Genomic DNA, 24,225 nt, shown 5'->3' with positions numbered 1-24,225 from the left:
TTTGTTGTCATTAAGCCATTTTGCCACAACTTTGGAAGTATGCTTGGGTTCATTGTCCATTTGGAAGACCCATTTACGACCAAGCTTTAACCTTGCAGCAAAGCACCCCCACAACATGATGCTGCCACCCCCGTGCTTCACGGTTGGGATGGTGTTCTTCGGCTTGCAAGCCACCCCCTTTTTCCTCCAAACATAACGATGGTCATTATGGCCAAACAGTTCTATTTTTGTTTCATCAGACCAGAGGACATTTCTCTAAAAAGTACGATCTTTGTCCCCATGTGCAGTTGCAAACCGTAGTCTGGCTTTTTAATGGTGGTTTTGGAGCAGTGGATTTCTTTTGATTTTCCCATGATGTCAAGCAAAGAGGCACTGAGTTTGAAGGTAGGCCTTGAAATACATCCACAGGTACACCTCCAATTGACTCAAAAGCCATGACATCATTTTCTGGAATTCTTCCAGCTATTTAAAGCCACAGTCAACTTAGTGTATGTAAACTTCTGACCCACTGGAATTGTGATATAGTGAATTATAAGTCAAATAATCTGTCTGTAAAGAATTGTTGTAGAAATGACTTGTGTCATGCAGTTCCAGCAGAGGCACTGGCTTGATCCTATTCTTCAACTTATTTTTGGAGATGGGAATCCAACATAATTAATTTGAAAAGGATATTGAATTGTGTTTGCCTGTCAACGCAACCAAATATCAACATTTGAAGGAGATTTATCTTCTGCTTGGATAGTTCCATCATCTGTGCCACTGACTCAGACTGTCTTCCATTCCAGTTTGTCTACACATTAATAATTGATATATTGGATTCACATCTCTATCCCAACCAAAAATTGTATTTAAAGAATAGGACTAAATCAAATCCAACACACTTTAAATAAGGTCTGATTTGATTTTAGTCCTATTCTTTAACTTGGATTTTTGGTTTAGATGGAGAAGGGAATGCAGTTATAAATATGTGGCCAAACTTGAATTAAAGCATATTATTAAGGAAAACGTTACTCCAAAGCCTCCATGCAATGACACATAAATAAATAAATAAATGTCATCCAATTGCAGTATGGACAACAGCTCAGTTTATTCCCTATTTAATATGCTAAAGCACACGATCAACCTGTCATGCTTAATTACCTTCTTCAATTGTAGCCTACGTGAATGAGCCTACTACTAGCAGATTCTTGGTAATTTGCTCTGAACGCATTGGAAACATAAAACTATAATGGAATTTAATTTGTTGAAGCTTCAAAACGGCTCTCCTCACTGCAGACATTGCGTGATGATGAAAATGCCAGGTGATATTTCTCTGCTTCAATTCTGAGCATCCATCCTGTCATGGGGGAATGGTAGCGCGTGGGCGGGGCAGACTTCCCTTGCAGTGTCCTGTCGTAGTGCAATGTGCATGACGGGACAGAACCGGCAGAGCTGAGAGTAGCGCAAAAGGAAAACATCCGAGACAGTAATCTTTATATTTGGATCATGGATTTATCATTCGTCTATTATCGCTAAACATCGGAGATTGCACCATTCAATAACTCTGACATTTTGTTCCTCTTTAGCAGGATACCGGGGCTCATCAAGAGCCGAGGAGAGACAGTAATTTTCCCTGCTCGGATCCGTGGCATTTGAAGAATTGTATCGCGCGCAGGAGCTGAGCTATAACCGACATCATGGCGTGGCCCTGCATCACCAGGGCGTGCTGTATGGCCCGCTTCTGGAACCAGTTGGACAAGGGGGACATTTCTGTGCCATTGGTTTTCACCAGGTACGATGTCTCGGAGATGCAGCATCTTAAGCTGCAGCACCAACAAAAACAGCCGCATAACCAGGCACAAACGAGCACAGTCGCCATAGAAACGCAACCTATTCACAGCGACCAGGCGGTAGCAGCTCGTGCGAACCCCGGTATCGCTGCGTCTGAGGAGCGCGCGGGTGGTTCTGTAATGCGGCAAGACTTTAAGCACTGGAAAGTGCGTCCTGAGCCATCCTGTAAACCTAAGAATGAATATCACACTCCCGAGATCCCTTTTAATAACAAGACACAATATCAGAAGGATTTCCAGCCGTGGCCCATTCCAAAAAGGAGTGACCATCCTTGGATTCCCAGACCCAATCCATCCATCTCCATCGGCGATGATCACGTCCAGGATAGGTCCAAACAAGCGGAGGTTGACATCGGTGTAGAGAAATGCGAAATTGCTGACAAATTGCACGAAAAGGAAATCCTGGGAGGGAGTAAAAAGAATCTACCTGCAGAGAAGGAGGGTGAAAAGAAAGTTAGCATCAAAGTGGAGCGAGAAGACGCGGCAGGGGCCAGAGGCAGGGCGGCACTAGATGCGCTAAACAGGCAGTTAAAACAGGAAGTTACTGGTGGCAGCTCTTACAAGTAAGTTATAAAGGCACTTCACAGGTAAAACCCAGAATCAAACATTGCATCATGTCATTGTGGAAGTTTAATGCGTTTCCAAAGTGGCTTTGCTGATGTTTTTCCTCTGTGTTGCAGGTGAGTGAATTCACCTTCAATATGAGGTTGTGTGAAGGTCGTAGCATGTTAATGAGATAAACAAATAGGCCTACATGTAAAATATTCCTGATATATCATTCAGTATCAGACATCAAACATATTTTTTACCAAGGAATTCTAACCACTGCTTTCTATTCAAAACTTTGAAGCAGATTTGCTTCAATAAAGTCGCATGGATAAAACAGCATTGATCACAGAAATAGTGTGACAGTAAAACGTATTGTTCTGAAGGTCTTTATTTATACATAATGTTACATTCAAAAGGTTTGTGCTGAGGTAGAATTAATGTCCCTGTAAAACAAAATCTGTCTCTGTCCCAGCGTTATGCACTGTGCATGAATGATGGAGACCTGCCATGTCTCTGTCTGGCTCAGTGAGCTGAGCACTAAGGCCCGTGCTAGATATGCAGTTTACACAGACACAGCTTGGGGCAGCGGCAGTGCCATGTTTTTGTTATGCTCTGTGAACAAAGATGGTGGATAAATAGTTTAGTCATCTGCCACATCCCATTAGAGTTCCTTACAGAGTAGTTGCCAGGGAGTGAGTGCCACAAAGAGTTTGAGTGTTTGAGGATAACAACGTCTACACCTGCATTGCTTGCTGTTTGGGGTTTTAGGCTGGGTTTCTGTACAGCACTTTGAGATATCAGCTGATGTACGAAGGGCTATATAAATAAATGTAATTTGATTTGAGAATGTTTTGTCTTTGTTGTTCAAGATTCATCAGTACCACTTATTGCTTGTCCTATTTCAATTCTCTGCTCAATTTGGCAAGAGTACAGTCCCATGACCAAGATATCACACTCCATAGGGTTTATGCCTGAGCCTTACTGCCAAACACAGTACCTCTGGTCTGATGAATAGAAACACATTTCACCCAGTGAGTGTGACATGACAAAACTAAGCCTGACTCAGCTGTGAATTATATTAGAACACTTCCTTACTGAAGTTACCCACAAAGCATAAATTACTAACACTGAGAAGAGGGCTGAGAAGAATACTCCCTGACTTGAGGTGGTGTGAGAGAGGAGAGCAAATGCCTTTGATTTATCAAAGGCATTTGATTTAGTTGGCCGTGAACATTGTTCAGTAACATAACACGTTCAGTAACATTGGTCTCAGTGAAGGGGCAGTAAATTGGTTTAGGAACTATCTTTCTGACAGAACACAATGTGTATATGCGGACAATCACATGTCTAGCTTTCTTGAGATTAATAGAGGTGTGCCCCAGGCTTCCATTCTAGCTCCTGTATTGTTCTCAATTTTTATTAATGATTTGGGAAATGGGATGCAACCAGCAAAGTTACATCTATATGCAGATGATACAGTCATATACTCATGTGCTCCTTCTCTGGTTCAGGCTGTTGAAGAGCTCCAGACTGCTTTTCAGTCACTGCAGGCCTCCCTTTATGTTCTCAAACTGGTCTTGTATGTACAACAAACTAAATTCATGACCTTTACCAGAGCTAGAACTCTGCCAGAGAAGAGCATTGTCATATTATCCATAAAAAAGTGTCATCCTACAAATACCTAGGTATTTGGTTGGATGACAAGTTGTCCTTTAAAGTTCATGTGGATAATCTTGTGACAAACCTTAAATTGATATTGGGTTTTCATTTTCGTAATGAAGCTTCAATCCCGCTTATGGCTAGAAAGAATCTTGTTCAGGCCACTTTTCTCTCTGTAATTGATTATGGTGACTTGTTGTATATGCATGCAGCCTCCTCAGTCTTACAGAGACTGGATTATGTTTCTCATGCATCCTTGCACTTTAATACAAATGCCAAGTCACTCACCCACCATTGCACCTTGTACCAAATGGTAGTTTGGACCTCAACTTATATGTGCAGAAAGCTACATTTGTATGTGTTCATCTACAAAGCCCTTTTGGGTAAACTCCCTTTTTATCTCTGTAGTCTGGTCTCCTTCACCACCAGCAGTTACCGTACCCGGTCTGCTAGGTGGTTGCTACTTAAAGTCCCCAGGACATTTACAGTATTAGACAAGACTGCCTTCTCGTCTTGTGCACCAGAGGCATGGAATAGTCTACAATCCATGCTTCATCTACTGTAGATATGTCAGTGCCACTGAATTAATTTAAAATGTTGATGAAAGACTGTTACATAAGAGTGTAAATGGTTTTTTAAAGCTGGATCATGTTGTTGTATGTTTTAATTCTGTAATGTATTGATTGTTGCTGCCTTCTTGGCCAGGTCTCCCTTGAAAAAGAGACTCTGGGTCTTAATGGGCTTTTCCTGGTTAAATAAAGGTAGAAATAAATTAAAAAACAAGTCTGGCAGCTGGTCACAGTGGAGCGCTCCACTGTTGTTGTGGCAGTATTGTTCTGCAGCCAGTGGGGACCAGCCCAGGGCGGAAAGAGACCTGCTCAGTCCTCACATGGCATGAAATGGCTGCATTGTGACAAGCAGGACCCCTGAGTCTGTGCGAGCACTGAGAAAGAAAGAAGCAGGTCGGCTGTTGGTTAATCTCTGACACACACACATTCACACACACACACGCATGATCACGCACGTGCGCACACATACACATATAAACACACACTGTTTTGGAGAGCCTTGCCGATGGGGACAAGGCTCCTTGGGATGTGGGTGTCTGAGGACTGACAGACAGATATCCCAGTCTGACCGTGTTGAAGTTTACAAGTCCAATACAGACTTTTTTAATCGTAATATCAAATCATTTCTAGGTAACAATTAAGTACCTTACTGTGATTATTTTTAACAATTTTAATTGAAAACAAACGAAAATAGCTTCTAAGCAAAGAGCAGTTTCTGAAGCAATAATTTTGCTAGGACTGTCTGGGAGTGGTCTGAGTGGCAATGGGAAAACTGAAAACTAGGTGCGATTGGTCCATTAATTAATTTACCGCCAAAACTCCATCGAACCAAAACAGACTGAAATTTCAGGCGGTATTTTCACAATATTATTCGAACCTCATAGTGTGAAAATATATATAAAACACAGGAAAATCACTTTTTTCTCCCTGCACTGGGCTTTTAACTGCTCAGAGCGGCTTCATTCACCTTGCTTTCATGAGACTGTTTCTAATTGTGTATGATAAAACTTTGTGTCACTGTATGCCACTGCATGGTTGGAGATTGACGTGACATTCATACAAATGAGGGATGTGAATGAGATTTTCAGCATCTAGTGGTTGCTCCCAATTCAGCCATGCTAATGTAATTCTCCTCCTGGACCTACAACATATAAATGAGGCCTATTCAGAAAACCAGGACTTTTATCCAAGCTCTGTGTCAAGATGTTCGTAGTAATGGTCGGACCTAGACTCAGCGCGATATGAGTTCCAAATACTTCATTATTAGTGAAACTTAACAAAACAAAACCATAAACAATAAACAATAAACGAACAAAGCGTGACTACTGAGGTGCTATGTGCACTAACTCCAAACATAAACAATATCCCATAACCCACAGGTGGAAAAAATGCTACTTAAGTATGATCCCCAATTAGAGACAACGATAGCCAGCTGCCAAAACCCAAACATAGAAAATATAAACTAGATTAACACCCCTAGTCACACCCTGACCTACTCTATCATAGAAAATAAAGGCTTTCTATGGTCAGGATGTGGATATGGATATGAATAGAATATGAAGCTTCTTGACTTCAAGTTACAGATGGAACCTGACTGGATAGTTGGGCCACATCCTAATTTGTGTTCAGCCAGTCGACCATTTCTCCAAAACAATGGAAAATAGCTGTCTCTCAGAGGAGATTGTTTATGGCACCGTGAAGTAAATAAAACTGCCCTCACGGTACAAAAACAAAAGTACTGAAGCTGAACCATGAGCTATGCCTGGAGTGCAGCGGTCTTTTCAAAATGTAGGCCATCTGAAATGATTCTGTGCAACCTGCATGCCCCAAAGAAGTAGCATTCATGATGAAAGCCTTGCTTTAATGTCCAGTTTCAGTCATTCCTCACTTCTCACCCTTTTATTTTGATTTCACAATAACATGAGTGCATGACATGGTGGATGGTATGGACTGTGACAAATGTGATCACTCTGGCGCCTGTGCAAGATGGAGCCGACAAGATGGAGCCTCACTTCAGGTCCTTAGGAAACTATGCAGTTCTTTGTTTTTTTTAATGTTTTATTTCTTACATTGTTAGCCCAGAAAATCTCAAGTGTTATTACATACAGCCAGGAAGAACTATTGGATAAAAAAAGCGATGTCAACTTACCAACATTACGACCAGGAATACGTCTTTCCCGAAGTGAATCCTTTATTCGGACCTCCACCTTGGACATGGGATCTTATCCCAGAGGCCGACCCAAAATATCGCGGTCGCCGCAGGAGAGGTAGTCGGAGCGACCTAGTGGTCAGATTCAGAAGGCGAGCACACCATCCACCGCTTCCGAGCATATTACTTGCCAATGTCCAATCTGTAAATACCAAGGTGGATGAAATTAGGGCACGAGTTGCCTTCCAGAGAGACAGAGATTGTAATATTCCCTGTTTCACTGAAACATGGCTCACTCAGGATATGTTGTCAGTTGGTACAGCCACCTGGTTTCTTCATGCATCGCACCAACAGAAACAAACATCTCGCTGGTAAGAATAAGGGTGGGGGTGTATGCCTTATGATTAACGACTCATGGTGTAATCACAATACAGGAACTCAAGTCCTTTTGTTCACCTGACCTAGAATTCCTTACAATCAATTGCCGATCCCCTTTATCTCCCAAAATAATTATCTTCGATTATAGTAACAACAACCCCCCTATGTAAACTGGAAACCATACATCCTGAGGCTGCATTTATTGTAGCTGGGGATTTTAACAAAGGTAACCTGCGAACAGAACTTTCTAAATTCTATCAGCATATCGAATGTCCGACACGAGCTGTTAGCATTCCGGATCATTGCTACTCTAACTTCCGCAATGTATACAAAGCACTACCCCGCCTTGCCTTTTGCAAACCTGAACATGACTCTATTTTGTTGCTTCTAGCCTATAGACAGAAACTAAAACAAGAAACGCCCATGCTCAGGTCCATCCAACGCTGGTCTGACCAATCGTATTCCACGCTTCAAGATTGCTTCGATCACGTGGACTGGCGTATGTTCCGGATAGCCTCAGACAATAACATTGATGATGCATATGCTGACTCGGTGAGCGAGTTTGTTAGCAAGTGCATTGGATATGTCGTACCCACTGTGACTATTTTCCTAACCAGAAACCGTGGATGGATGGCAGCATTCGCCCAAAACTGAAAGCAAGGCTACTGGAAACATGACCGAATACAAACAGTACAGTTACTCCCTCTGCAAGGCAATCAAACAAGCCAAGCGTAGAGACAAAATAGAGTCGCAATTCAACGGCTCAAACACGAGACGTATGTGGCAGTGTCTACAGTCAGTCACGGATTATGAAAAGAAAACCAGCCCCGTCACAGACATCGACATCTTGCTCCCAGACAAACTAAACAACTTCTTTGCTCGCTTTGTGGACAATACAGTGCCACTGACATGCCCCACTACCAAAGCCTGTGGGCTCTCCTTCTCCATGGCCAACGTGAGTAAAACATTTAAAAGTGTTAACCCTCGCAAGTCTGCCGGCCCAGATGGCATCCCTAGCCGTGTCCTCAGAGCATGCGCAGACCAGCTGGCTGGAGTGTTTACAGACATATTCAATCAATCCCTTTCCCAGTCTGCTGTCCCCACATGCTTCAAGATGGCCACCACTGTTCCTGTTCCCAAGAAAGCTAAGGTAACTGAGCTAAACGACTATCGCCCCATTGCATTCACTTCTGTAATCATGAAGTGCTTTGAGAGACTAGTCAAGGATAATATCACCTCCACCCTACCTGATACCCCAGACCCACTCCAATTTGCTTAGCACCCCAATAGGTCCACTGACGATGCAATTGCCATCACACTGCCCTATCCCATCTGGACAAGAGGAATACCTATGTTAGAATGCTGTTCATTGACTACAGCTCAGCATTTAACACCATAGTACCCTCCAAACTCGTCATTAAGCTCGAGACCATGGGTTTCAACCCCGCCCTGTGCAACTGGGTCCTGGACTTTCTGACGGGCGGCCCCCAGGTGGTGAAGGAAGGAAACAACATCTCCACCTCACTGATCCTCAACACTGGGGCCCCACAAGGGTGCATTCTCAGCCCTCTCTTGTACTCCCTCTTCACCCACAATGGCATGGCCATAAACGCTTCCAACTCAATCATCAAGTTTGCAGATGACACTACAGTGGTAGGCTTGATTACCAACAACGACGAGACAGCCTACAGGGAGGAGGTGAGGGCCCTCGGAGTATGGTGTCAGGAAAATAACCTCTCACTCAACGTCAACAAAACAAAGGAGATGATTGTGGACTTCAGGAAACAGCAGAGGGAACACCCCACTATCCACATCAATGGGACAGTAGTGGAGAAGGGGGAGGTTTTAAGTTCATCGGCCTACACCTCACAGACAAACTGAAATGGTCCACCCGCACAGACAGCATGGTGAAGAAGGCGCAACAGCGCCTCTTCAACCCCAGGAGGCTGAAGAAATTTGGCTTGTCACCCAAAACCCTCACAAACCTTTACAGATGCACAATCGAGAGCATCCTGTCGGGCTGTATCACCACCCGGTATGGCAACCGCAAGGCTCTCCAGAGGGTGGTGCGGTCTGCACAACTACCTGCCCTCCAGGACACCTACAGCACCCGATGCCACAGGCAGGCCAAAAAGATAATCAAGGACAAGAACCACCTGAGCCACTGCCTGTTCATCCCACTGTCATCCAGAAGGCGAGGTCAGTCCAGGTGCATCAAAGCTGGGACCAAGAGACTGAAAAACAGCTTCTATCTCAAGGCCATCAGAATGTTAAAAGCCATCACTAACATTGAGGCTGCTGCCAACATACAGACTCAAACCTCTGGCCACTTTAATAAATTGACTTAATAATGGTATCACTAGTCACTTTAAATAACCCCACTTTAATAATGTTTACATATCCTACATTACTTATCTCATATGTATATACTGTATTCTATACCATCTACTGCATCTTGCCTATGCTGCTTGGCCATCGCTCATCCATTTATTTATATGTACATATTCTTATTCATCCCTTTACATTTGTGTGTACAAGGTAGTAGTTGTGAATTTGTTAGATTACTTGTTAGATATTACTGCATTGTTGGAACTAGAAGCACAAGCATTTCGCTACACTCGCATTAACATCTGCTAACCATGTGTATGTGACCAATAAAATTGGATTCAAAAGACCTCTATTTTCTATCTCCATCAAAGCCACCATTGTGTAGACCTCAAGGATTTGTATTAGCTGTGACTGAGGAACCTGCTGCCACTTCAGGCAGAGCAGAGGTTAAGATCCCTCAGCTCAGCTGCCTTCCTGCTTTGTTCCATGTTTACGCTTTGAAAGTGACTTTTGCATGAGAATAACCCTAGGGTCAGGCCTCACCTGCAGTTGTTATGCTTTGTTTACTCCACTATCATTATCATCCACACCAACCACCAGCCTTTTCCTGCTGGGGTAATCAGACAATAAACACAGTGAGCAACAGCACAGACACTTCTTCTCTTCATCTCATTCAGCAGTTATTTTCCTTTGTTGCAATCTAATTAGAAAACAATCAAATGCTGGGCTTTCAGAGGCAATTACTTCTTCCTCTATTGCATAATGTGCAATAAGCTGTGGATGATGAATGGGGAGCAGGTAGCATTACTTTAAGGGAGACAGGTAGTTTAGCTTAGTTTCCTTTAGCTCAGAGGGGGCGAGACAGAGGCCATGAATTGTTTATTTGAGATGTTTTCAGGTTGCATCACAGCACAACATGTTCATGCCAACATTGATTAATTAATTTATTTATTGCGATTTTTATTTTATTTTACAAACACCATTGACTCATTCAATACCCACCTCACTCTCATCACGGTTAGATGGACAACTGGCTAGTCATTCACTGGCCATAGGGAACTCTTCTCTGCACACTGCCAACCAGTCCAGGCCAGGGTGATCCCAATGCAGATGAGTGTGCCTGCAGAATGAATGTTGCATGTGAGCAGAGCAGCAGTAGCGGCTGAAATATTGTAAAGAGGCCAACAGATTTGAGTGGATTTAAAAATGATCCTCTTAGAAGGCCTGTAAAGCCCGGTATTTCCACCGACATGCAGGCAATGCGTGCTGAATCACTGAATCTAACCACACAGGCTCTGACTGGGGAGAGAGTGATGGAGAAAGAGAGGGAGGGCAGGACATGCTGCTCAATCTCTCCTCACAAAGCTTAGCTTCCAGGAACTCCCTACAGATGCAGGCAGGTTAGGATCAGAGGTGTGGCATTACATGATAGTCTGAAGAAAGGATTCTCTAATTGAAGTGTTAAACATTAATTTTAGGATTATGGTCATTCCGTATTCAGTTAGTGTCTATGCATATAATGTACTGTATAAAGCCAAGAAATTAGCATAACCAGCTTGAGGCAGTTTACATTGCTCTTTCTCACTTCTCACAAAACATGTGTTTATTTGGTGTAAAAAATGTAACTGCTGCTATGAAATAGTTGGGAGAACCATGATGGCTAAATTGGTAGAGCATGGCGCTTGCACCGCTAGGATTGTGGGTTTGAGTCCTAGAGCCACCCACAAGTAAAACATATGCATGCATGACTGTTAGTTGATTAGGATAAAAATGTCTGCCAAATAACATTATTATACTAAATGCTAGATGCAGCTGACATTATTAAAGGTGTGGGTACATCCGAGTTTTAGCCATGCATCAGAACATACAACACACTCTGTGGTGATTTCACTGAGTTGCAATATGTCACAGTGTAGCCAATAGCCATCTGACTGCATGGGCAATCTTGACAGGCTACAGATTCAGCTACCATAACGCCAGAGGCAAGCTGATCCCAGAGGGAGGAGAGAGTATTGATCAGGAACAATCAGCAGTTGGCTACATGTAATGGCTGACTGACACAAAAATAAGCAGTGTCAGTAAATCAAGGCACTGTTACTGTACACTGTGATTGATTGATTCACCTCAAGTGTTTAGAGAATGTCTGGCTGCGTTCCTCTGTTATGTACTGTATTATGTATAGATTTATTATTGATTCTGCCGTGTAGTAAATCGTGCAATCATTTCAGATGTGTATGTTATTGTTTATTGGAAACTGTGTCACAGTCAGATGGGCTTCAGATTAGAATTTCTGTCCTGCCAAAGTGGGATGTCGTAGGAAGGTAAATTTACAGTAAAAAAGACTGGCTGTGATAATTATGATTATGATAATTATTTGTATTTAACACTGATGATACTTTACTGTCCAATGTAAATGCTGCAATCAATTGGATTTATTCCATATCCTCTCATGAATGGATGTAACCTAACTGACATGGCATGTTTTAATTAAGGCTGAGAGATTTTATTTGGCAATAGATTTGTTCAGACTAGCGCTGTAGCTATGCGTGCTAATGGTCCTTTTGCCATTCTCTGCCCTTTCTAAGTCTCTAAGAGAGAAGTGCCAGATTGTTCCCTCTCTGCCTGGCTGTTGCCTGGCATGCTATGTTAGAGAAGGGTAACATGTGTATCTTAGCAGTGTTGTTCCCTGGCATCCCTCCACCACTTGTCAGTACCAGTGTCATAACGTCATAGTGATGGCGCTTTTCACAACATATCTCACCTTTCCTGCAGGGTCAGCTCCAGGTACCAGGCAGAACCATTAGCGGATAGCCATACAGCAGTAAGAAAAACAGTATGTCATCTTGGCAAGACCTGCTTTTCTACAGTAATAAATGCAGTATGCTAACTTGGTAAGACATCATCAAATAACAGCTTGTTTTGGCAGAGGAAAGTTTAATTTTAGCACCACATAATAGAGGGAGTAAAGATACATACAATGAGACTTTATTAGGGGTTTAGAGTTGTTAGAGGTATTAGATGTGTGTAAGAGGTGAGCAAGTATGTTCAAGAAACCTCGCAAATCACATCATATGTCAAACATTTTCATACTTGTCTTTGACAAAGATCTGTTTTGAAAGAAATGTAAGTAGACTAGGTACCAAGCACACACTGACCTGGAAGACACTAGCTTAATTGTTACCAGTCATATGAGTATGACGTTGTCCATCTTGCTATGTACAGTATAGACTTGTGTTTGACTCTCTCTCTGCCTACCACTACCCCGTCAATTTCACCCTGCGCGGGTAGTAGCATTCTGTGCCCTTGGCCACAGACATTGTATAATCTGACCTTGTACTGTCTCTCCTCTCTTTTCCTGCCCAAGCATTATTAAAAGTGGACTTCATTCCTTTTATGTAACAACTCTGTGATTCCATCTCACTTCCGCTCCACTGGATCTAGATCTATCTATCTAACCGCCAGCCGCTCTTACTTTAACCACTAGTCCACTCATCAACATCCTGGGCAGTTTACTTTATGAGAAAATAAAATTGTTTGGGTCAATTTATCATATCTGACCAAATGCTTAAACTTTAGAGTTTGATGGGTAATTTAGTTGTATTGATAAATGTGGACTGATATATAACTGCAGTGTCCTAAGTTAGATATTTTTGAAATGCCACACCGTAAGATCTTATTATCAAATGCCAATAAAGGTTCAATTAAATACATGAACAAAATTGATAAGGTTACAGTTCTGAGGAGTGTTACACGACATCAAAACATTGGGGGCTCACAGAGATAGTGTTTCAGTCTATCTATTGGGTTAGTTAAAGTCAAGCTTCGTCATACATCATACTAACTGTTATAGGCCAATTTCAATTTTGCCCGGTTTATCAAAAGTGTTAGAAAAACGTGTCAATAATCAACTGACTGGCTTTCTTTATGTCTATAGTATTCTCTCTGGTATACAATCTGGTTTCCGCTCAGGTTATGAGTGTGATACTGCAACCTTAAAAGGTCCTAAATGATGTCAACATTGCCCTTGATTCTAAGCAATGTTGTGCTGCTATTTTTATTGACTTGGCCAAAGCTTTTGATACAGTAGACCATTGCATTCTTCTGGGCCGACTAAGGAGTATTGGTGTCTCTGAGGGGTCTTTGGCCTGGTTTGCTAACTACCTCTCTCAAAGAGTGCAGTGTATGAAGTCAGATCATCTGCTTTCTCAGCCATTGCCTGTCACCAAGGGAGTACCCCAAGACTCGATCCTAGGCCCCACACTCTTGTCAATTTACATCAACAACAGAGCTCAGGTAGTAGGAAGCTTTCTCATCCATTCATATGCAGCTGATACAGTCTTATACTCAGCTAGCCCTTCTCCGGATGTTGTGTTAAACGCTCTACAACAAAGCTGTCTTAGTGTCCAACAAGCTTTCTCTGCCTTTAACCTTGTTCTCAACACCTCCAAAAACAAAGGTCATGTGGTTTGGTAAGAAGAATGCCCTTCTCCCCACCAGTGGGATTACTACCTCTGAGGGTTTAGAGCTTGAGGTAGTCACCTCATACAAGTACTTGGGAGTATGGCTAGACGGTACACTGTCCTTCTCTCAGCACATATCAAAGCTGTAGGCTAAGGTTAAATCTAGACTTGGTTTCCTCTATCGTAATCACTCCTCTTTCACCCCAGTTGCCAAACTAACCCTGATTCAGATGACCATGCTAGATTACAGAGACATAATTTATAGATCGGCAGGTAAGGGTGCTCTCGAGCGGCTAGATTTACTTTCCCATTCGGCCATCATACTTGCCACAAATGCTCCTTATAGGACACATCACTGCACTCTATACTCTTCTGTAAATTGGTCATCTCTGTATACCCATCGCAAGACCCACTGGTTGATGCTTATTTATAAAATCCTCGTAGGCCACCCTCCCCCCTATATGAGATACCAACTGCAGTCCTCACCCTCCACATACAACAACTGTTCTGCCAGTCACATTCTGTTAAAGGTTGCTCCTTTTTTCAGTTTGTTGCAGCTCGCGACTGAAACTAGCTGCAGTTTTATCTCCATCTCTTCATTCAAAGACTCAGTCATGACACTCTTACTGACAGTTGTGGCTGCTTCACGTTATGTATTGTTGACTCTGCCTTCTTGCCCTTTGTGCTGTTGTCTGTGTCAAATCATTTTTACACCCTGTTTTGTGCTGCTGCCATGTTGTGTTTTTGCCATGTTGTTGCCATGTTGTGTTGCTACCATGCTGTGTTGTCATGTGTTGCTGCCTTGCTATGTTGTTGTCATAGGTCTCTCTTTATGTAGTGTTGTGGTGTCTCTCTTGTCGTGATGTGCGTTTTGTAAAATGTTCTTTGTTTTTTATCCCAGCCTGTCCCCGCAGGAGGCCTTTTGCCTTTTGGTAAGCCGTCATTGTAAATAAGAACTTGTTCTTAAATGACTTGCCTAGTTAAATAAATAAAACATAACTTTCCATATAAACATGCCATACAAAAGGAAACGTTACTCTGTACATACAGTCGGGAGAACATCATTCTTTGGGGATGCTCTTCTGCAAAGGGGACAGGACGACTGCACCGTATTGAGGGGAGGATGGATGGTGCCATGTATCGCGAGATCTTGGCCAACAACCTCCTTCCCTCAGTAAGAGCATTGAAGATGGGTTGTGGCTGGGTCTTCCAGCATGACAACGACCCGAAACACACAGCCAGGGCAACTAAGGAGTGGCTCCGTAAGAAGCATCTCAAGGTCCTGGAGTGGCCTAGCCAGTCTCCAGACCTGAACCCAATAGAAAATCTTTGGAGGGAGCTGAAAGTCCGTACTTCCCAGCGACAGCCCCGAAACCTGAAGGATCTGGAGAAGGTCTGTATGGAGGAGTGGGCCAAAATCCCTGCTGCAGTGTGTGCAAACCTGGTCAAGAACTGCAGGAAACGTATGATCTCTGTAATTGCAAACAAAGGTTTCTGTACCAAATATTAAGTTCTGCTTTTCTGATGTATCAAATACTTATGTCATGCAATAAAATGCTAATTAATTACGTAAAAATCATACAATGTGATTTTCTGGATATTTGTTTTAGATCACGTCTCTCACAGTTGAAGTGTACCTATGATAAAACTTACATACCTCTACATGCTTTGTAAGTAGGAATACCTGCAAAATCAGTAGTGTATCAAATACTTGTTTTCCCCACTGTATGTCTACTTGCACATCATCATCTGAACATCTATCACTCCAGTGTTAATACTAAATTGTAATTATTTTGCCTCTATGGCCTATTTATTGCCTTTACCTCCCTACTCTTCTACATTTGCACACACTATACATAGATTTTTCTATTGTGTTATTGACTGTACGTTTGTTTATGTGCAACTCTGTGTTGTTGTTTTTGTCGCACTGCTTTGCTTTATCTTGGCCAGGTAGCAGTTGTAAATGAGAACTTGTTCTCAACTTGCCGACCTGGTTAAATAACGGTGAAATATATATTTTTTTTAAAGACATAATGAATGAAAGTTTCCACCTGACCTTCCAATAAGTTAAGTGAGTATAAGTTAATATGTCATGTCCCAGCCTTCAGATGCCCATCAGTGAGAAGACTATCATGTAGTCATTTATGGAAAATTAGGTCTGCTTTTATGAGTTCAAAATCCATTACAACTTTTAAAATCAACTTTATCTATGATGGGCAGTTCAATCTAAAACTCAAATTAGTAGCAACATGTTCGTTTATATACCTGCTATAGAATTGATAGTGAACATATCTCACTTTGATGCCTATCTCTAATTGCTCTTGGATGTGTCTGGAGGTTGGCTCGTCCCATACAGAACCCCTCTATGAGACAGACTAGAGGTCAGGTTGTTCTGTGTGAAAGCCATGGAGCTGACCTTCTGAAGAACTGCTGTGTCTGGACTATATTAAACACCTGAGCTGTCGGCTGCCTGGCGCAGTCACCACCCAGCTCCTATGCATTACATACACTCACTCCCTCATACTGTGGGGGAGACCCAGTCATTTCACTACATCTATTTCTATATCCAAACAGTTCTATGTAAATGTACTTGTTTGTAAGTGATTGCTTCATATTTCATGGGTTTTTTAAATGTCTACATGCTGCAACACAAATTGCCCTTTGGGACAATACAGGTTTAGTCTTCTCTCCTATTCTCTCCTTCTCCTCTATAAATAGATTGTAGGTTGGAATGTGAAGAGAGCTATTTTACTGAGTGTATTTGGTGCTGATTCTTCTCGTAGGATGGAGTTCAAAGCCCACAGGGATGTGAAGCCAGTGAAGCTGATCCGAGCCAAGTCCCAGTACCTTCCCCCTGATGAGAAGACCAGCCTGGAGACCAGCTATAGCGCCACCTACAGGGGAGAGCAGGGAAAACAGCAGCCCAACGACAACAAGGCTGTGGACAGGAGGAGGATACGCAGCCTGTACAATGAGCCCTACAAAGGGCTACAAGAGACCAAGGTGAGAACGTTTTAGGTCATGTCCTATTGACTACTCCCATGGTACAGCCATAATGCAGCTAATCACCTATTCAGAACCACAGCCGTGCAGAGTGTGTTTTAAAACCCACTGTAATGACAGAATCTTTCTCTTGGAGGGCTGCTGTTCTCTTTACTGTGTACGTTGTGATGGCAAATCATATCAGTAATACTGAAGCAAACACAATATCAAACTGAGGAGTTACGGAACTTTGCAGAGTTATTTACACCTGCTGCTAATGTCTTTGGGGATGGTATATATAAATAATCTCCATCTTCCCCGATCCCCTGTGCCTAGGTTGAGAGGTCTAACAGTGCTCCCCGATCCAAACCCAAAAAGGTGGGCACCACGGTAGCTAGTCAGGGCGGCAAACCTGTCAAGAAGGCCAAAGAGCAGAAGCAGCCGGGCAGCACAGCACTGCGGGGCACCAAGAAGACGACCTCTGAGAACCAGCCCACTGAGTCCAGGCCTGCGGTGGGGGACAAGGAGAAAAGTAAAGAGATGAACAACAAACTGGCTGAGGCAAAAGAGTAAAAATCATTTAGCACTACTTTTTATTCTTCTTTGGGGAAATAACACGAAGGCTGCAAAATTAATTAGAAGTTCTCATCCCTTTTATGTTTTGTCTCTCTCCCTCTCTCTCGTCTCTCTCTAACTCTCTTTCTCTCTCTTCTCTCTGCCTCTTGGCAAAATTAGATGTAGTTACAGTAAATGTCAGGGTTGTGACATGACATGTCGTTGCTTCCCCGCCTCACATTACATTAGATCACCGTAGTAACAAGGGGGTGTGTTCATCCGCTTCCTCTGCTCCCCGATGCCACCCTCCACCCCCCTCTCTCCACGTCTCCATCTCAAGGTTACCATGGCTACCGGCTGCCTGGTTAGCCAATGAATGGCACGTGCTATTGTTGCATGAGCCCACCGACTAGCAAGCCTGTATGGTTGGCTTCCATCTTCCAACTGAACAGATTGCTTTGTTGAGTTTATCAAGGATTTTTGGGAATGAGAAGACCATGAAAATTGGCTCAGTGACTGGACTCGATTTCTGTAGCTGTAACTGTCAAATGTATGCAAAGATACATTTATAAATGTATGCATAGACACATAAGATAACGGTCTGAAAATCTTTGATAAATACGCAGCTTTGAGTGTATCGATCCATGGCTGAGTTTGTGCCTGCTCTGTATTACCTGAATGCTGTCTTCTTGAGCAGGGCCCCAAGTCTGTCTGGTTTCAGATTGGCATTACTAAGATGCTTCAACTTTGCCATGCAATGTCTAATTTTGTAAACCTAATAACTATGTTGATTGTGGATGATGTGAGAATGGTTTTGAACAAATAATTGTCAGGACAGCATTTACAACGTCATACCCTCTCATTCAAATTGTTCTCTCTCTTTGCAGTCAAATTCATTCATCAATGTATTTTAGAGATCAGACAAGGCTTGTTTCAGCAACCTTGTTGCCAAGCTGTGAGCCATCTGGGTTACTGTAACGTGATTAATATGCATTACTAGACCAGTCATTTGCACAGCAGATGAGAATTCCCACTGAATAATATGTTACTAACATGCAATTATAATTACATTCAGCATTTTCTTTTAAACGACATTACATTTCACTGAGTCACGATAGGAATTTGATATTGTGGCTCTTTGGTCTTTAGCTATGCTTTCACCCAGCCGATATACACTCTATGTAGCTATAGCTAGGACACACACACACAGAGTCATGGTTGACTGGAACCAACATGATTATTTAGGCCCTTATGGCACTAGCAGATGAGAGAAGCCAACAACAATATTCACATCCCAGAGGTCTAAAGAGGTGTATGGCTTGATGTGATACGAGTTAAAACTCTTTCTCTCTTTCAGCAGATTCATGGTTTTATAATTATATGTTATTTATTGTTTTATTTATTCATCTATTTATTTGGGTATAAAACACTAATTACTTCTGCTAATACCATTATTGTAACATACCCCCAAAAATGTGTCTGCGATGTTATGGTAAGTTGAATGCTGGCCGTTTGGAATGTTTATTTTTCTGGACATATTGTTTCTGTCTTTGTTTTTGGTTTATGCATGCGGTGTCTCTATGTTTCTGTCTAGCATGGGCCTCAAACAACTGGCCTCTTCCCTGGACCAGGTGTGTGTGTGTGTGTGTGTGTGTGTGTGTGTGTGTGTGTGTGTGTGTGTGTGTGTGTGTGTGTGTGTGTGTGTGTGTGTGTGTGTGTGTGTGTGTGTGTGTGTGTGTGTGTGTGTGTGTGTGTGTGTGTGTGTGTGTGTGTGTGTGTGTGTGTGTGTGTGTGTGGATTTCATTAGATTGAGAAGATTACGTGTAGATGTCAAGATTATATTAAACACATTCAACTCCAAATATATCTCTCCTCTGCTGCCTTCTATGGCAATCTAAATATAGTAGTCATAGGCTACCAATGTAGAACGACTTGATTGAATTAGGACAAGCAGCGAAACTACATTTTATAGTTGGTTTACATTTGTATCATACTTCTGCATATGTATGCAGTTTCTTGAATGGGATATATTGAGCGAGCAAGGAAAATGATCTGTATTACAAACATAAACCTCATTATGTCAAAAGGAATCAGGTTTATATTGGTTGTATAGTGCCAGTAGAGCTATATTGGCTACTACACATGTCTACTTGTGTCTTAGCAGACAGTAGTAAAGACCAGAACAGCGTTTCAGACTCCTGGGATGGCGTAGACCACAATAGAGCAGTGCATTGTGCTGTGCAGGACTTGCTTGTCATGGGCCACCCCACACTCCCCAGTCTCTCTCTTGTGTTGTTGTCATCTGTTGTGCTAGTCAGAGCCCCCTGGCTCCCTCCCCTCCATTTTGAATACTGGAGTGTGTTGTCTCTCCATTTGCCATGGTGGTGTCTTGAGTTAGTATGTCACAATGAACCACCATACCATATTCTGCTTAGACTGAGCATGTGCCCACGGAGCGGAGGGTGAGGGCCATCTCATTAGCATTTTGCAGCCTTTGGTTGGCGGGGGGTTCTTTCTCTCGTAGCACAGGAAGGGGTGTCGGGGGGGTCATACATGTAAAGTACTGACACATAGTACACCCGGTGCTATCCATCTTTAACCGAAGCATTAGAAACAAAAAATAATAGAAAAGAATCATGGTACAAAGAAGTTACAGAATGTATTGGACACAAATATTTTACTGTGACGTGCTTGTGTTTCTCTCTGCTTGCTCCTATTTACTGAAATATTATGAATAAATGCAAAAGCAGAAAAAGCTGTGTCCTCTTGGTTCTTTGTGTTGAAACGTATGGAGGAGGAGGAGGGTGAAAGAACAGTAGTTGCAGGTATTTGTTGAATTGTTTTTGTGTCTTTGTCTTTGTGAGACATGAGATGCTCTTTAGTGAGTGAATCCACATGGAAGAGAATTTTGCCTTCAGGTTTTCTTTAGCGCTTATCAAAGAGATTCTGGCATGAGTTCTGACATCCTTCAAAGGGCTTGCATATTGCTGCTACACTATGTGAGAGCTGAGGAATATATTATTTTGCATCATGTGTCCAAATATATTCAAAGACCTTGCCCAAATTATACAGCAATATGCAAGTTAAGGATGGGTAGAACATTATTCCAGAATCGGATGTCATGTATTTACTGGGCCAACAAACTGTAGGATTTAATGAAATGTTCTTTCTCTGCGTGTAACAAATGTGACATTTGGATATTTCTAAAATCATTATAATCATGTAATTACTATATTTTCCAGCTTCATCTGGTATCGTTATTAGCTTTTCGAGGATGTCAAATTTGGATATACTGTGCAAGGTGAAATCCTACCTCTAGAAAACCTAACGAGTGACATTCTGATTCATTTGAAGGGTTGTGCTAAAACAGTACCACTACATACAGCTCTGTCAGCCAATCCGTGATACAGGCTGGGTGCAGACACTAAAGCAACACCTGTGGGGCTGTACACTACCCATTCCAAGGTAACCTAAAAACACACCCAGCCGCCACAAGCCACAAATCCCTCATTCATATGTGCTCATAAGATGTATTTCAAAGTCATTAATTTTTTATTTTTTTTGATAGTGGCACAGTTTTGTTTTGAAAATCGTTGTACTCTGATACAGTTCCCATCAGGTCAGATCCCTCATATATTTCTCTTCCATATGGAAACTAGAGTAGAGGAATGAGTGTGTGGGGATGTCTGTCTGTGTGAATGCTTGGCTGTCATGTCCTATAATGTACGTATGTCTCCTTAAGGTTCCTCTCTTAAGGAGGCCTTGGGTCTGCCTTGTTGTAGTAGAATGGCTATAGTACAGACCATCTTGGAATCCCTCCTTGAGCTACTGGAAGATGCTGGATGCATTCATTGCTCCTGGTTATAAGAAATAGGCCAATGCTAAACAAATTGCATGGCTGGGTAGTAAAATGTGACTTTTGAATTATTCACACAGATGACTAGAGATCGCCCATCCTTTTCTATTTTTAGAGCAACTAGATTAACCCCACCGTGCAACCACTATTATTTGATATAACATTATTTGATATTATATCAAAGTGATATCGTAATTACACATGTTACCAGTGTGATTATATATAAATTATGAATAAACCTGTGGGTAAACACACCTACAGATATATGTTTATAATAACACATAGTTATCCTTTTCGGTTTGATAATTTTTATAATTTGATGTAATGTTGTTATGGTGTCTGAATGGGACCTGCAATCCAAATGTTATATAATATTACTAAATGTGTGGTTATTTTATATGGGCTGGACTTGGTGCTAAATCTGAATTGTTTATTGAAAATATGTCGATTCAATGTTTATTGGGGTGCATGGTCGGAATAGAGTGGGGAGGTACAGTAGTTCTAGCATTGGAGAGAGCCAGCTCTGCTACTGGAGAAGATAGTAAGTGCATGTTTTAGTCCCCTCAAGTTTCATTTTAGATTAGATTATTCCTGAATGTCCTGTGGCTGTTTGTCCTTGAACACCCTGAGACTCTCATTAGACTCTCATTATTCCCATTTGTGTGCTCTAGCTTTTAGTCTGAGAAAGTTTCAGCTGACAGATTGGATTCAAACTCAGAGAGCAGTGGCTATTTATTGATCTGAACATAACGCAAAATCCTAACTTTGATTGAAGAAACATTTTAACTTTTGTTTGGAATTGAGGAAGGTAGGCGGGCGAACTATGTTTTTTGTGCTATTTTAGGTTTGAAGTGATAAGAAACCAAGAGAGAGCTTTAGTAGCTTCACATCCCCACGGTGGCAGTATAATGTTGCCCTCTGATATGAGTAGTCACAGGGTGCTCAACTCAACTCAGCAAAATTCTTTGTGATTGGCCTCTGAGAAATGCGTCATCTTGTGTCTCTTTGTTTTTGTCTTTTTCTTTGTGTCTTAACTCTGTGCTGCCTCGCCTCCTAGAGAGCTTAATGACGAGGTTCTCCGACCCGGTGATCATCATTCCCAGGGTGCCGTTGGAGGAGAACCAGAACCACTGGAGGAAAGACCCGAACCACGGAGGAGCGGCGTAGTTGTGCACTTTGCCCCAGATGTAAAGTATGAGTAGATCCACTAGACCTGTACTGTAGGGACATACTGTACTGTAGGCCTATGGTATACAGGGAAGGACTGCTGTCTTGTTCTGTACTGTACATATCTAGTATTTTCAACTCAGTTCTATTGGGAAATACCCCATTAACAACTCCTCTGCGTGAGGAGGCTAACCAAAATAGGATGCACGTAGCGTGTTTGAAACAGCTTTAGGGCAGTGCGGTCATAGCTGTTTGAGCAAATGCAAAAGGTGCTATAAGTTTAATTTCCGTTTCATGCTTTTGTTTTAAGAGAATGTTTTAATTTGGTAATGATGTTAGAAATGCCAAACCATAAAGTGCTTATTGAAAGAAAAAAAAACTATGTTGATCAATTCAAAGGCAAATAAATACAGATAACTTGCTGATTTGCTAATCTGTGTTGTATTTTTATTGGTGTGTGACTTATTGGTGTTAGTTTAGAACAGACCAATAAGCTATCCACAACTCAGAGTACACTGAAGAAGATAGAACTGACACTGAAAAGCACAGTGAAAAATAGCCTACAATAAACACACTTCAAAATGAAACATGTGAAACACACTCACATAATAATATTGAGGTTCTTGGGCGACCCCTTTCTAAATGCTTTAGGGCACATATTCCTTTTTCATTTACTGTATGACTCATTCTAGTCGAGTGAATATTTGTGTGAGAGTGCTTGTATGCTCTGTTTACTCTGGATAAGCACTTGTGTGAAAGGGGTTTAAGGGCTTGGCTAAAGCAGCTATTTCTCTGTTGACCTTCATATTGCTTTTCATTACCCCTCTCCCTTTTCTTTGATTATGAAGTGAAAGATGAGAATGAATTTGTATTGGATGATAAAATTGTCACGCCTTGGTCATCGTGTTTTGTGTTTTTCGTTATATATTTGTTCAGGCCAGGGTGTGACATGGGTTTATTGTGTTGTCGTATTGGGGTTTTTGTAGGCATTGGGATTGTGGTTGATTAGGGGTGTGTCTAGTTTAGGCTTGGCTGCCTGAGGCGGTTCTCAATCAGAGTCAGGTGATTCTTGTTGTCTCTGATGGGGAACCGTATTTAGGTAGCCTGGGTTTCACTGTGTATTTCGTGAGTGATTGTTCCTGTCCCTGTGTAGTTTCACCAGACAGGCTGTATTAGGTTTTCACGTTCCGTTTGTTGTTTTTTGTATTTATTAAGTTATTTCATGTATCGTCATTTGTTTTCATTAAAGACATGAGTAACCACCACGCTGCATTTCGGTCCGACTCTCTTTCGACAAACGAAGAATGCTGTTACAGAATCACCCACCACACACGGACCGAGTGGCGTGGTTACAGGCAGCGACAGCAGGAGCAGCGAAGGGAGGACGTTATGGATAGCAGAAGTATGGAGTATACGACGTAGGAAGAAATAGACAGGTGGGCGGTCGACCCAGAGAGAGTGCCGGAGCCCGTCTGGGATTCGCTGGAGCAGTGCGAAGAGGGCTATAGGAGAATGGAGTTGGAGAGGCAATCACGACGGCGCAGAGGAAAGCCCGTGAGTCAGCACCAAAAATGTATTGGGAGGGGGGCTCAGAGGGAGAGTGGTTGAGTCAGGAGACAGACCTGAGCCAACTCTCCTTGTTAATCGTGAGGAGCCAAGGAGGAGACCAGAGCCGGTGTTAGAGGTGAGCGAAGCAGAGACTGTGAAGGAGTTAATGGGGAAAGTGGAGTGGAGAGTAATGAGG

The 24,225-nt window shown here is 42.3% G+C and overlaps 1 protein-coding gene across 4 annotated transcripts; it reads left to right on the top strand.

Annotated features, from left to right (window-relative positions):
* Positions 1-914: 914 nt before the first annotated feature.
* On the top strand, positions 915-22,903 carry LOC118391171 (microtubule-associated protein 6-like). Of its 4 annotated transcripts, XM_035782274.2 has the most exons (5): positions 915-2,392; positions 16,705-16,924; positions 17,240-17,472; positions 20,813-20,923; positions 22,372-22,903. In XM_035782274.2, exons 1-5 carry the CDS (start codon positions 1,677-1,679, stop codon positions 22,514-22,516), a joined length of 1,425 nt encoding a protein of 474 aa, XP_035638167.1. In that variant the 5' UTR covers positions 915-1,676; the 3' UTR covers positions 22,517-22,903. The 4 variants fall into 4 exon arrangements, with proteins under 4 accessions (XP_035638167.1, XP_035638169.1, XP_035638168.1 ...); XM_035782276.2 differs by lacking the exon at positions 20,813-20,923 and having other exon boundaries at positions 917-2,392; positions 17,240-17,435; XM_035782275.2 differs by lacking the exon at positions 20,813-20,923 and having other exon boundaries at positions 917-2,392.
* The last annotated feature ends 1,322 nt before the right edge of the window (positions 22,904-24,225 follow it).

This window comes from Oncorhynchus keta, chromosome 12 (genome assembly GCF_023373465.1).
Source record: "Oncorhynchus keta strain PuntledgeMale-10-30-2019 chromosome 12, Oket_V2, whole genome shotgun sequence".
Classification (NCBI taxonomy): Eukaryota; Metazoa; Chordata; class Actinopteri; order Salmoniformes; family Salmonidae; genus Oncorhynchus; species Oncorhynchus keta.
The sequence above is the reverse complement of the archived record's forward strand: the minus strand, read 5'-3'. Positions and strand labels throughout refer to the sequence as shown.

Excerpts from the sequence above, each read along its gene's own strand:
- LOC118391171 (XM_035782274.2), top strand. The coding sequence starts at position 1,677 with ATGGCGTGGCCCTGCATCACCAGGGCGTGCTGTATGGCCCGCTTCTGG. Across the intron at positions 17,473-20,812 it reads AAACTGGCTGAGGCAAAAGA|GGTTGTGCTAAAACAGTACC; the intron begins GTAAAAATCATT and ends ATTCATTTGAAG. Across the intron at positions 20,924-22,371 it reads TGTACACTACCCATTCCAAG|AGAGCTTAATGACGAGGTTC; the intron begins GTAACCTAAAAA and ends CTCGCCTCCTAG.